Source organism: Eleutherodactylus coqui, chromosome 11 (genome assembly GCF_035609145.1).
Source record: "Eleutherodactylus coqui strain aEleCoq1 chromosome 11, aEleCoq1.hap1, whole genome shotgun sequence".
Lineage (NCBI taxonomy): Eukaryota > Metazoa > Chordata > Amphibia > Anura > Eleutherodactylidae > Eleutherodactylus > Eleutherodactylus coqui.
In genome coordinates, this window is record NC_089847.1 from 129,657,371 (window position 1) to 129,672,033 (window position 14,663).

The 14,663-nt window shown below is 44.2% G+C and overlaps 1 protein-coding gene across 3 annotated transcripts in view; it reads left to right on the forward strand.

The window, feature by feature from the left end:
* SHANK2 (SH3 and multiple ankyrin repeat domains 2) overlaps nucleotides 1-14,663 on the forward strand; it is a 391,791-nt gene that overhangs the window by 32,066 nt on the left and 345,062 nt on the right. For all 3 annotated transcript variants that reach the window (XM_066583524.1, XM_066583525.1, XM_066583526.1), the window contains exons 3-5: nucleotides 9,026-9,229; nucleotides 11,184-11,255; nucleotides 14,261-14,369. In XM_066583524.1, the coding sequence (XP_066439621.1) occupies nucleotides 9,026-9,229; nucleotides 11,184-11,255; nucleotides 14,261-14,369 (385 nt within the window). The remainder of the gene's footprint in view (nucleotides 1-9,025; nucleotides 9,230-11,183; nucleotides 11,256-14,260; nucleotides 14,370-14,663) is intronic.

Below are 14,663 nucleotides of genomic sequence, written 5' to 3' on the forward strand. Positions count from 1 at the left end.
ATCTACAGGGATACTGCTATACTCTACTGTAGTAGGTTTAATCTTTTTTTTTTCCTTTTTTTTTCTTACTTTGAGATAAGATGATATAATCTACGTTTTCTCTAAACTGATCATTCATATTACTTCTATACTGTCACTAAAAAACACAGTATACCAAGAGCAGCATTATCAATAAAACACTATATAAATGCCAAATAATGCCATTTGACCATGATCACATATTACCACACAGTGACTGAATACCAACATAGACCTTATGCCCACGGCCGGGTCGGGTTCCGACTGCAACATCTTGCAGTGGAATCAGACCCAGTGCCTCGGCAGCGATACTTCTGCAGTGCTCACTGTGAAAGTGCCGCAGGACAGATGGCTTCCATTGACTGCAATGGAAGCCGTCCGTGCAATTCTCTGCACAAAATAGATCATACTGCGATTCTCCCCCGCAAGTGGAAAATTGCAGTTAATTTCCGCTCAGGGGCAGGAACATTGCTGCGGAATTCGCAGCGAAAATCCGTTTGTGGGCATTGAGCCTTACTGTTGCTGGAAAAAAATCCTATATTATTGAAGGAAAAAAACACCATGCAAAGACCAATATTATTCCTGCATAGTGACATTCTTTTATTCCCCCAACAGCACAGGGAAGATCAGTTGATGTTCCATCTACTTTCTAGAGAAAACAGATACAAAATACAAATTTAAAAGTTCGGCCTTCTCAACATCATTCTTAACCAATTCACCATTTTCATCTTGAGCATCCAATAGCATCTTTGAGTTTTCTTTTGCTTTTGACCCCCCAAATCTTTTTTTATTGCTTTTGGTCCCTGTTGCAAGCCTCAATTCATTATTAGCTTTACCTTTCTGACACTTGCCCTACAGTTTCTGCAGACCACATTATATTCTTCTTTAGATATCCCCCTTCTTTCCATTTGATAAACACGTTTTTCTTCCTTTTTAACCTGTGTGCAAGTTCTGTGTTCATTCATCCTGGACTCTTTAAATGCTTCCCATCCTTTCTTCTTTCAGGGATTGTTAATGATTGTGCTTTGAGAATGTCATTTCGCAATATTTTCCAACCTTCTTGGGCATTTCTGTCCTTATGAACATCCAGCCATTGGATTCTTCCTATCCTCTTTCTGAGTTAATTAAAATCTGCCTTTCTGAAATCCAACCTTGAGGTCTGAATCTTCTTAGGTCTTACTCCACTTTTTATCCAACATTCAAGGATATCATCATCACTGCCTCCTAAGGTCTCAGCCACCCTTACTTCCTCAACCATTGCCTCCCTGTTGGTAAGAATTAGGTCCAAGATAGCAGATCCCCCTGTTTTCTCTTCGACCTTTTAGAAGATAAAATTGTCAGCAAGAGCGGATAAGAATCTGTTGGATCCATTACTTTTACCTGAGAGAGATTCCCAACAAATGTCTGGATCGGTAAAATCTCCCATGATCACTATGTTGTGTTTTTTTGAGAACTTAGCCATATAAGCCGGCTAGTGTTCCCTTGGTTAGCTAATACTCTCTGACTGAGACTCCTGGCCTCTTTTTTTCTTTAGATGGTCATGCGATCTTAGTTATGACCAGCTCAGTTCTGCTTGGGGTTAGGGATTCATTTTCTAGTCAATTTTTCACTTTGTGTGATTCTGTTGCATGGATCTACCACTCAAAGTGTGTTGAGGGTGACACAGGTACCTGCCACAATTACTGATGTCACACAGGTATAATAGAGGAGATCTCAGCTGATCCTCCTGACTGTATACTTTTGCTCTGTAGCTTATTTAGATGAATGTAATAATAATTAAACTGCCCCCTGCAGGTAGAATGGTATAACTGCAGCTAATACTGGGCTGATTGCATCATGGGAAGGGTGTGAAACTGAAAATAAAAAGTCTTACCCTCAGACAGGGGACTGCATTACATGGAAGTGCCTGGAATACATAGAGGAGACCTCCAGAGTGACAGGCATTGAGGTTATGTGGCAGGGATTGAAAAATGTGTTTTTGCCACAGTGACCATTAGATAACAAGTCCAGGTGTCGCCTGGAGATTAGCAGTGATCCGCATGCAGTTAGGGTGGGTGCACCACAATGTATATGGCACCCAAAGGTTTATGTAGAGTCAATACTCATACTTGTGGATGCATTGAGGCTGAAATCTTTTGATCGGTGGGGGCTTCAGAGTTTGGCCCCCACTGTTCAACCAGATAGGGATAGGGGCTAACTTGCTGCTTCGGAATAACCCGTTAAATTTTTCCGCTATATTCTGCAAGTAAATCAGACTTGGGTCGATACAACAAGCAGTCGGTGTTAAATTACTTGCCTTGTTTTTAGCATCTCAACTTGCATTCCTGCGCAGTCTTAAAAGCAGGCAGCAATACTCAACCCACGGGTGATGCACATAATGTGTTTAGACAGATTTCCAGTTCTCAAGTTTAATAATATAAATTAGGTAGCTTTTGGGAGTGTAGGATGGAGCGACGTGCAAGTACATATTTTTTTAATGAAGGCGGGTTGTAATTTACTTCGGAGATGTTGTTCGAGGAGCAGAAACTGGCGGGGAGCTTTATAAAAGGCCGCTGTAGCGGCGATGATCCAGTAATCTTTGCAATCAGGTCACTTCCCTGTGCGAGGCGATGAATGGAGTCCCAGACTATTCTCACGAATGCAACGTTACAATAGTCCAGATACTATCTGGGAGTGAGGAGGTTAGCTAATAGTCCTGCTTTTACCGACTGACAAAAACATTTCTGTACTACAGAGATTTTACAGAGCTGCAACATTCTTCAACTACATACACTGTATTGAGCCAAGGTATCTAAGGATGGCTATACATGGGCCAACTATCTGCCAAAAATGCCACCCTAAGCCTGGCCATATGAGCTAGCTAGCTGTCGGTCAAACATTTGTTGAGCCAGCAGCTATTCCATGCACCCCCGCTGTACATATATACACTTGGCCAACAGGGCAATAAGCCGCTGCTAGACACCTCTGGCATCAACTTCTCTCCCTTGAGGACAAAAGGATCAGACATGTAGAAATGTAATATGCCCGCTCCTGCTTTTCCCCGGCATCTTCCATCACAGGAGAGTTGGGACATCTGCATACATGATAGGGCGACTTCGCATCTGCTCCTGAGGCTCTATTTAGGGCCCCCAGCGGAGATCTATCCTAAAACTTGGCAATAATAGTGCAGCATGCAGTTTTTTTTTAATCTGGAAAAATGCTGAACAGACCCAATTATAATCATCTGGCACCATTCTGTTCTGTCATAGGATGGATACTGCTTTCAGTATTTCTGTCCCCGTGACTGAACAGCTAAGTACAAAGCAAAACGGCGGTGTGAATGAGGCCTTAGATGGTTAGCCGATCCTGAAGAAGGTTGGCTTCACACTTTGTTTCACTGTGCTCCCTGCATTTCCAGCCCAGGGTTATGTTTAAATGACTGCAAACCGCATACTGTTGGAGCCATGTTCGGAACTAGAGGCCTTCATTAGCCAAATGGAGACCAATGGTGCAAGCTTTCGATTTTGTTTGACTAGGTCTCTATTAGTTTTGACTATACTTTTTACAGTGGACCACCACTGGCCCTGACTGCGGTCCATAACACTGCTCTGTGGACCACCACTGCCCCTGACTGCCATCCATAACACTGCTCTGTGGACCGCCACTGCCCCTGACTGCCATCCATAATGCTGCTCTGTGGACCGTCCTTCCCCTGACTGCCATCCCTAACGCTGCTCTGTGTACTGCCACTGGCCCTGACTGCGGTCCATAACACTGCTCTGTGGACCACCACTGCCCCTGACTGCCGTCCATAACACTGCTATGTGGACCGCCCCTCCCCTGACTGCCATCCCTAACGCTGCTCTGTGTACTGCCACTGCCCCTGACTGCTGTCCATAACACTTCTCTGTGGACCGCCAATGCCCCCCGACTGCCAGGACAAATCTAATGGCCAATGTTTCCGTAGTCTTCCTGGTATTTGTGACATTAAATAATAGTACAGCCTGAAATGGCTGATAAGTGTGAACAATAGATTGCTATCAGCAGCACTGGTAATGGATGGCTTTTAGGCCTAGCGGCCTCCTAGTAACGCAAGAATTCCATCATGTCATACTGAAACATTTTTCTATTGCGTTAAGGTCCGCTACTATTTATATAGTTGATTTGTTTTGTGTGGCGCTATTGATTCGGTAAAACGCCCATCGGAGGGGCTTTTAGCCTCCCAGCTTACAGAGAGTTGGTAAACACGCTTGTAAAGTTTCTGGGGATTGAGTGAAAAATGTGAAGATGAAGAAAAGAGCGCGGTTGTTATCCCGCAGGTAAGAACTGAGGATAATGGAGGCCTGAGCTCCGTCATTAGGCGGAGAGGAGAAGTACACAAGATTGTTCTGCTGAAATCAGGACACTGCAACACCCTACTTGTATGATGCCAGGCGCATCCGCTGCCGCCAGAGAGGCACTTCTATTCTGCACTTTTAGTCAATCGATGAAACTAGTTTCTGTGTTTCAATTGAAGAAAAACGAATAAAACGCATTCAGAAAAATACATCAAGTAAGTAGATTCCCACAAAAGTGCATTATATAACAGTACAGCGGACACAGTAATAGATGTGCAGAGTCCAGGCAGCTACTTAACCCCTTTAGGACTAGAGATTGTTCATTCTTTTTACTTTTGCCTTTTTGTTCCAAGAGCCATAACTTCTTACTTTTTCCATTGACATAGCCATATGAGGGCTGGATTTTGCAGGACAAGTTGTATTTTATAATGGTACCATATAATTAGAGATGAGCGAACATGCTCGTTTAGGGCAATTACTTGAACGAGCGTCGCTTTTTTTCGAGTAACTGCCTACCCGGGCGAAAAGATTCGGGGGTGCCGGGGTGGAGCGAGGGGAACAGGGGGGAGCTCTCCTCCCCCCCCCTTCCCGCTCACCCTCGGCGACCCCAAATCTTTTCGCCCGATTTAGGCAGTTACTCGAAAAAAGCGCTACTCGCTCGAGTAATTGCTCTAAACAAGCACGTTTACTCATCTCTACATATAATGTATTGGAAAACATTAAAGAATTTCTAAGTAGGGAGAAATTTTAAAAGATACAATGACACCATTTTTTAAAGAGTTTTTACAGTATTCCCCGTTTAGTAAAAATGATAAGGGGGATTTTTGAACTTGTAGTATTTTATTTATTTATTTATTTAATGTTAAAAAAAACCTTAATTACACTTTTATTTAATCCCCACAGGACTTGAACTCTTTGATCACTTGTACTATATAATGTAATACTTCAGTATTGCAGTGTATAGCGACTTTTGATGTTGTCTATCAAGCCCTGCCACGGCAGGGCTTGGGGGCATTCAGTAGGCTCCAGGTTGCCATGATATCCCATTGGCACCTGACAATCATGTCGATGATCCCACGTGCCCCCCTCCCACTGACTGTTTAGAAGTGCGGTCAGCTTTGACCATGGTATCTAAACCAGTGACTGCTAGCTGTCAGAAACAGCTCATAGCTGCCAGGTATGGAGCGGTCTGAACTTCCAAGCCCGCACCATACACCCTTCACGACCGCCCAACGTAAAATATCTATTCATATGATAGGTGATAAAAGTCTGGTGTAGGTCCTACTATTAAGACCGATCCTGAGATTTGTGAGTCTCCTGTCCCCTATGTACCTCGTTGTGGGCTCACTACCAGCTCGCAGTGAAGAAGAGATTGATTGGAGTGGTGGCCACACTTGCAGGCTGCCACCAACTTCATCTTCGATGGAACTTCTGTGAATAGCCAAGGGCTTGTATTTGGCTATTTCCGTCAGCCCCATTGTCAGCTTTTTATATTTACCTGGCTCCCCGTTCCCTCTCTAGAAACCAGCACTTGCTTCACACATGGGACTCATCACTGCAGTCAGTGCACATGCGCACACACACTGTTTTCTATGGGTAAGCAAAGATGAGTCCGATGCACGGTCCACCTACCGACTTCCAGGGATGACAGCAACTAGGATACTGGTGTACAGGGAAGTCACATTCCAGCCTGCTGGTTATGAATAGAAGTAGTAATTATTAGGAAATTATAGTACCAATGTTTCTGGTGACGCAATGTGCCACACAGCTCTGCTACATGCACGTCACACACACAGACAGCTCTGCTACATGCATGTGTCACACACACACACACAGCTCTGCTACATGCATGTGTCACACACACACACACACAGCTCTGCTACATGCACATCACACACACATAGCTCTGCTACATGCACGTCACACACACACACAGAGCTCTGCTACATGCATGTGTCTCACACACACACACACAGCTCTGCTACATGCACATCACACACACATAGCTCTGCTACATGCACATCACACACACCTCTGCTATGTAGCTTTCGCATATGAGCTACATGTGTTTTATGAACTTCAGTTGGTTGCTGAGGTGACATCGTGGCTTGTCGCTATGTCATGTAAGCTGCATTAGCTTCACGGACGCGTTGAACCCTGTGTGGTGACATGTTTGCACGACAGCAACGGTTTGTTCCAACGCTGGACAACAGTTGAAGATTAGATGAAGGCTGGACTGGTGATGGCGGCATTAGCATTTGAGATGAAATGATATCTGGTTCAGGAGATGTGAAGATAGTGGGGAAGGATGATGCTTCAATCTTATTGGTCAGTATGCCCTGCTAGACATGTATGTGTAAAGGATGTGTGATTACGTCATCATCATGCGATCAGGGGCGGAGCTAAGAGCCTGTATGTGTAAATTTGTGAGGTGTCATTTATTGGAGGTGTGCAACAGTCTGACAACCAGTACAAACTGGCAAACTGAGTACTGCTGTATGCTTTGCAACTGAGGCCGCAGGGGTTTGTGAGGGATGTTGTCCGCCCATAATTCCTCATTTACTACAGAAGGAGGATAAAGGAGCTGTGATGACATCACCATCATGTGATCAGGGGGCAGTGCTAAGAGCCGGTAATAACGGACATCACAGGTGTAGCCAGGCTCGTTGTGTAACTTGCACATCACACACACATACAAATTGGACGGACAAGTGCTCGTTAGTAGTTTAATTGTCCTGCAGCTCCAGTGATGGTGCTGTACTAGGGAATTGCTATTTGTACTGTTCCCTAATGTAGTCCATAAAGTAGCTCTAAAGGAGATGTTTGTAGGTTCTGTCCTATTCAGCTGCTGTATCTCTGGTTATTATTGCTTTCTCTATTTACTATATCTCCTGCATTCCTCGGCTCAGTGGACTGATTTAGTGTTTGTCTCTCTGCTCCGACTGTCTTGTGTTTTTTTTCAAGTCTCAAATTTCTGTGTGTGAGCATTTATTTAGATCAAGAGGAGTGTCCCCCCTCCCCTCTGCATCTGTATGTTATAGTTATGTGCCATCCAAACTAGTTTCATTCATTAGCCTGATGAAGGGGGCGAGATATTCCCGAAAGCTTGCTGTAACATCATGCATTTTTGTTAGCCATTAAAAGGTATCATATCTACAAGATTACTTGGTTTCTCTCACTGAGAACATTCACAATCGCTTTTCTGACATGGTTAAAGGGATTCTGTCATCGGGTTCATGCTGCCCAAACTGCAGGCGGTATTAGCCCGGGATAGGGATGTCTGTTGCCCCATGGCCGTCTTAGGCCTCATGTGCACGGCACATGGATTTCCACAGCGGACGACCTGCATGTCAGTGCCAAAATTATTTTTAAATGCTTGCCGGCGATTGCAGGTGTGTTTTTTTTTTTTTTAAAGCTTCTCCACGCCCGCTGCATGAAAACCGACAGCGCTCTCCCCTTTTGTGTATAGGGAGAATGCTGTCAGTCCTCATGCAGCGGGCAGTGAGAAGCCAGCATGACCCACCTCCATGACTCGGAGCTCAGAAGTCGAACCTCAAAGTGCGTTTATTCTGAAATGCTGCAGCATTTAAAACCCCTGTCCCAAATCACGAGCGGCATGAACCTGATGACAGAATCCCTGTAAGACTACAGTATTTCTCAGTCTCATTTACATAGAGTATACAGAATCCATATAATCCTATTTGTGTGAAGACTGTATGAAAACGTTTTTATTTTTATTTTATTTTATAATAATTGTTCTAGAAAAGAGCTAAACAAAACACAAAAACTACTCTAGCAGCTACACTGAATGGCCTCTTTGTTAGAGACCCCATCTAGTAGTACGTTGGACCTCTCTGGCCTTCTGACCTGCAACAATTCATCATTGTGTCTATCTACCAGGTATCAGAAGACCCAGTGTGTGCCAAGAAACTATTCCCCGCACTATTACTCCACCTCCAACAGCCAGACAGGAAGGGGTCAGCGATTCATGCTGCTTGCACCAAATTCTGGCCTCCCATCAGCACGGAGCAACAGAAATCTGCATCCATCCGACCAGGAGATGTTTTTCCGCTGCTCAGTGATACAATTTTTGCGCTCTTTTTCCCGCTGAAGTCTCATTTTTCTAAAACACTTAGACACAATGGAGCTAGAACTGGTCGTCTGTTATAGACCATCTGTACTAGGGAATAGCGAGTTGGGCCAGACACGTTAGTTGGAGCACCAGCAATGTATTCAGCTGCTCTTGACTTTGCAGTGCTTGTTGGTCAGAACGATTCCTGACATCCTCCTCTGACCCCTTTCGGTGACAAGTTGTTTCTGTCCACAGGAGTCCCTTTTGCTAGATGCTTTTCCTCGATCACGCCATTCTCGGTATACTCTCCACACTATTGCACGATAAAAACCCCGCAATGTTGGGGTGACATCCCGGCCCCGGCTAGTCTAGCACTGATGATCGGCCTGTTTTGAAAGTCGCTCAGATCGCTGGATTTTCCCATCCAATGTGGATTCACACTGAAACTGATCCACAAAAAACTTGTCACGTGATTTTATGCTGCTCTCCGGGGGCATGGGGATCATTTCCATACAGAGAAGCGCCAATCATGAGGGGCCAGGCTCTAATAAAGGGGCCAGTCAGTGTATATCCATAATGTGGCTGTAACTATTTAACTTTCATTCTTCATTGTTTTCAGAAATGTATTCGGTTTAACCCCGATGCCACTGTTTGGGTGGCTAAGCAGAGGATCCTATGCACTCTCAATCAGAGCCTAAAGGATGTTCTCAACTACGGCCTTTACCAACCTTTCAGCAATGGGCGGGATGGAAAATTTCTCGATGAGGAACGGCTACTGCGGGAATATCCTCAACCCATGAGCAGAGGCGTGCCTTCCTTGGAGGTCAGTGAACTGAATTGTTTACTTCTCATAGCCTTAGGTATTCTGGAGTAATTGGGGGTGAATGGATACCATAATCGTGACCCCCCCCCCCCCCCCATCCACCCCCATCCGTACCCGGTTAGGTAAATCTTCATTGCAAATAACAGACTCCCAAACATTGCAATTACCCAGTAGTTCCTCCTCTATTAACAACCAATTTTGGGCAGGCATGTAACTAGAAAAAGCTGGGCCTCATAGCAAAACTTTGAATGGGGCCTCCATCGAGCGATGAGCATTATTATTATAGTGATAAATTTCAGCTCTACACATGCGCTCTTCTGACCGTATAAGTGATTTCAATACAGCTTTATTCAGTGATCACAGGTGGTGTCCTCTCTGACTGGAGTCATTCCCTTTTTCAGTCTTCTCCACCTAGCCCAGACCACCATGAGGACTTCTCCCAGCCACGGTTTGTTAACCCTTTCCAGTCCAATTTGTGTCCTAGGGGGCTTACTCTTTTTCTGTTGTTATACAACGGCGCTATATGCTGGCTAAAGCCAGTACTGCATGAGGTGACACGTTGGAGAGGCTCCGACAGCAGAGAGGCTGGCAAAATACAGTAAGAGAACCCCCGACGGAAGTCTACCAACATCGGAGCTGTACAGCCCTAAATCATAATGTCTTCACAGGTCAGACAGTGGATTGGAAAGGGTTAAAATTTGACATACAGACATCTTTAGCTCCTTGCTTTTTCTAGCACCGGTCCTATATTTCCACACTTCTACACACTCTTCCCATCCATAGTGCCTCAGACAAAGTCCTCTGTAGGCTTCACACAGTGAATGTTGCTTTCAGAGCCATACACACAGTAAAAGTGTTCCCCTGGATAGTAATAATGCCTCCGCTCAGTATTTATGGCCCCCACTCTATACTTATAGCCCTGTTTATTCCCCCATTCCGTATTTATAGCACCCTTACCCCACTCAGTATTCATAGCATCCTTGGATATTCTTATCTCCCTGCCACTCTGTCCTAGCCTTGACTACTGGCAGCCAGTCATATACCCAGATGCACGTGACTACTGTGGCCATTCCTAAGCTAGCCATTGGCTGCGGTGGTCACGTGACTGACTGCTGGAAAGCAAGTGGATACCAGAGCGGTAGAGAGCACAAAGCTGCAGAGGTCAGATGGGAGTATATTATCCTTTTTTTAATTTTACTGCATAAATGTGCCATTATGCCATAACTACTCAGCAGGGGCAAAGGGCCAGGCTACCAATCGGACCTGTCAGTGAACGTTTACCTGAGATGCTGGCCTTCTAGCAGCTACTACTTTGGGGAGCAGGAAAATTGCACCATCTGACTGATCAGATCCATCTCATGACGGAACCAAACGGACGCCATTGACTATAGTGGGGTTCGTTCTGTTTCTGGCCATCCATGGGGTATTCTACAGGATGAAATAGTGCAGCATGCGGCGCTACTTCTCCATGTTCTTTATTGAAAATCAGTGACAAATTCCAAAAGGAACCTCCAATGCTGATGTGAACGAGCCCTGAGCTGGTTCCCTCTCAAGACATGTGGTCTGTTAGGGAATAGCCATCATAGAGGGGGATCCCTCATCCCCAAACAGATGCAACAACTTCTGGTGCTAATAGCCTATCGCTGGAGGTTTTGCTGGATCTAGTGCTCACCTGATTGGGCCCGCTTCATTTAGAAAAGGTGTCATCCTGGTGAGACATCCGCTTTAAATACTGACAGAAGGTATGTGGGTACAGATTTATCAGAACTAGTGCAAAAGATATTGGGGGAAATCCCTGAAGAAACTGATCAGATTACTGAAAAGTTTCCAAACTAATGAGAGCTAGAAGCAGCTGGTTGCTGCGGGCAGTTGCTCCACTTGGCCTTTGCACCATTTTTGATCCATCTGGGTCATTACTATACATTTTCTATCGTGTCCTGCTTTTTCCTTGCAGTTTCGTTACAAGAAAAGACTGTACAAGCAGTCCAGTATTGACGAGAAACAGATCGCGAAGCTACACACCAAGGTATGTCCCAGGTATTTTCTCCTTTAATGAACCGGCGTAGACTATAATCAGCATATCGTATGACAGTATAACATGTCATTATGGATGTAAAGATCTTATTACTCTGGTATCTGACAGTATCAATAGACCATTGTTCTCAGATCGTGTGTCAGCGTATCTTTATTAGAATGTACCATGTGCTATTGTTCTCTAGTATCAGCCTATCATTATCCTGTGCCCTGGTTTACACGGTCGATTGTTTTGAAGCCATTATCAGCGTCCTGTTCTAGACGTATCTGGGGCAAATTTACAATTGATTGAGGTCAATTTACGCTCCAGACTTTTTTTTTCTCGAGGTGTGTGAATACTATTTCTTGAATTGTTAACCACGCTGCTGGTCAGAGGATCTTCATGGGCAGAACAATACAAGCCATCTGGATGACATTGTAACAAACAGTATCCTCATAGCTTTGATAAAATCCTCATGGAATCCGCAATGGACTCTAAATCTGCAGAATATCAGTTGCTTGTGCAGATTCCACTTTTTGCAAAGTGAAGAGTGAAATTCACAGTAACATTAGACTTGTCTGAGTATCCCACTAAATGTTATGGGTCATCCGCAGCCAGGTCCACGATTGCAAAATCCGCAGCATTTTCCCTACATGTGGATATGCTCTAAGGTTGCCTTAAATTTAGCCGCGTAAAAAAAACTAATCGCCCATCCAACGTGACCATACAAAGTATTGGATATCAATGGGTTCATTCAGAAGAACGATTTTTTTTGCCGCGTAAAAAAAACCGTGGCTGTAAAAATAGGAAATGCACGACTGTTTCTGTTTGCGATTTTTATACGTCGCGTGAAAGAAAGGTTGGGGAAGGGAATTACCCTGCATACAACGCAATAAAAAGAAGACGTCTGTCTCTAATTAGGCATTTAATTGCGATTCTAAGCCACGAGAATGGTGTTAATCGCCATCGGGTGAAAGTGCATTGTGATCGCTAAAATAAACGAACGATCGAGGAGCACGGGCGGATCAGCCTGTAACTTGCCCTCTCTTCCTTTTAATTTATCCTTTGTAAATTTACGATCCTTACACGCGAATGTATTGCACATTTATTTGTGTGAACAGCTTTAAATACACAACTTCTGATGGAGAGTCCAGCATGGCTAATCTTCATTTGTGCGATTATACGGTGCGTTAAGGGTGAACATATAGGCACATGCGGTCTTGTGAAGGAGGCCTCTGGCTATATAGGCTGCAGACTTTCAGCAGAGGATTTTTCTGTAGAACCTTTGCGGTATTTATAATACCATCCGTGAGACGTAAAAAAATCTTATCCGCATGGAGAGGAAAATTCCGCACAGAATCTGCAGAATATTTGAAATACGCTGAGAATCCTTAATCCGCAAAATGTTAACTTACATTGCAAATTGTGATAGCGGATTTTAACCTTTGAAATGCAAAGGCCGAATCCTATGGCGAATCCACAAAAAAAATCTATGGCAAAATCCACACCTAAATAGACTTGTTACCTGTTTGCTCGCTCGAGTAACTGCTTTATCCGAGCGTGCTCGCTCATATCTATTTATAACCCATTAAATTCAACGGGGATCTGCGTCATATTTCATATGGCGTGGATTCTTTTGGACACGTTTTTTTTATGTGTCGTCGAAAAAAGAATGGGCATGTCAATTCTTGAGCAAGTTCTGCTCTGAGACCAAGTCGGCGGTTGTGTGTGAATTTTCTTGAATTTAGTCAGGTCTGTGCGTGGATCCAGTAGAATTCCAAAGCTGAGCTCTGGATGTCTGTCCCAGTGCATCATGGCAGATCCACATCGGAGAAATTTGTCGCAGCGCTGCCACTTTTATGGCCATGTGAACGAGGCCTGTTTGGCTCACCGTCAGAATTTCTCTAATACTTTGAAAATAGTAACTTTAAGGTGTTTTCAATAAGCAATTATTCCAACATGGCGTGCCTTGTGGAACCGGAAAGAATAAATCCACACAACTGAATAGAATGGAGTTTCAGTTTTCTACATTTGTCAGTGGGATAAAACCAGAAATACACCATATAATAAACGCTTCGGAAAGGACAGCCGCAGTGCGCAGGAGTTATCCAAATAGAACAAGCCCTTTAAGGGGGACCTGTTACCAAAAATGTCGCTATTAAACCGTGGCAATACCGCTATTCAGCATGTTGAACGTATTACACACATGGACTTACCTACAAACACAGCATAGTAGTCACCCCAAATTCTTATTCTTTGGTGCCCTATATGTAAATCCGGTCAGAAGCAATACCTGCAGCACCCCTCAGTGTGTTAGGAAACTAATTACTCCTCATCCTTGACCGCTGCTTTCCCTGCACCTGAAGTCAATGCTTTCTGTGCAGAAATTGCGCAATGCTCCTTGCGGCCCTCTACTCGCGTCGTCTGGCACATCCACAGTGAAGTGAGGGTAACACATCTTGCATCTTTGCGCTCGCATTGGAAGACATGAGCAGATGGCCACACGATGCAACTTCTAGGACATACGCAGTGAAGTTGCGGTGTATGCACTTCGCTTCTCCATGTTCGGGCGATATGAGGTGTATATGACACGACATGTGCATGCGATTTCAGTGTGACTGATGTAAGGAGCCGGAGCAGGCAATGGTTCAGAGGAGAAGGGCGTGATTAGTTTGCTCATGTAGCACACACCATCCAGATGGCTCGAAAATGGGCATTTGCGTACAAGGTGCCAAAGAATGAAAGTGTGAATTTTGGGTAACTTGTATTGTGTATTTTCAGACAAATACTTGCATGTAATGTGTTGAACTTACTGGAAAACACTGTGGTGGCTTAATAGTGACATTTTTGGTGACCGGTTTCCTTCCATTTACAGACTGGATTTTGCAGTCAGGAATTAATATTTCACATTTATGAGTTACTTTGTCTAAAATGGTGTTTTTCCTGAAACTAGCTTGATAATAAGTCACTTCTAAACTGACTTTGTGAATATTTTCACTGTTTCTTTATCATTCCAGGCTAGTTTACGAAAGTTTATGGATTACATTCAGCACTGTTCAGTGGAGAAAGTCTGCAAAATGTTAGATCGGGGACTGGACCCAAACTATCATGATCCGGAAACTGGTGGTAAGCGTATGCTGTGAGCACCGGCGTTATTTGTACAGGTAGTTAGTATAGGTCGGGATTTTTGATAGATTTTTCCTGTGGCCAGGATGTTATATAACATAACATACGAGATGTATTTGCTCTTTTCAAGTATTAATACAAGTGCCTATATACAGTCTTTGCATCTTTTTCACTGCGTTTAAAGGGGTTGTTCAGTTTTAAGCTGTTGATGGCCTATTCACAAAATGGGTCATCAATAGTACAACGGTGGGGGTCTGCCGCCTGGGATTCTCACCAGACTGGTGTGCTCATGCA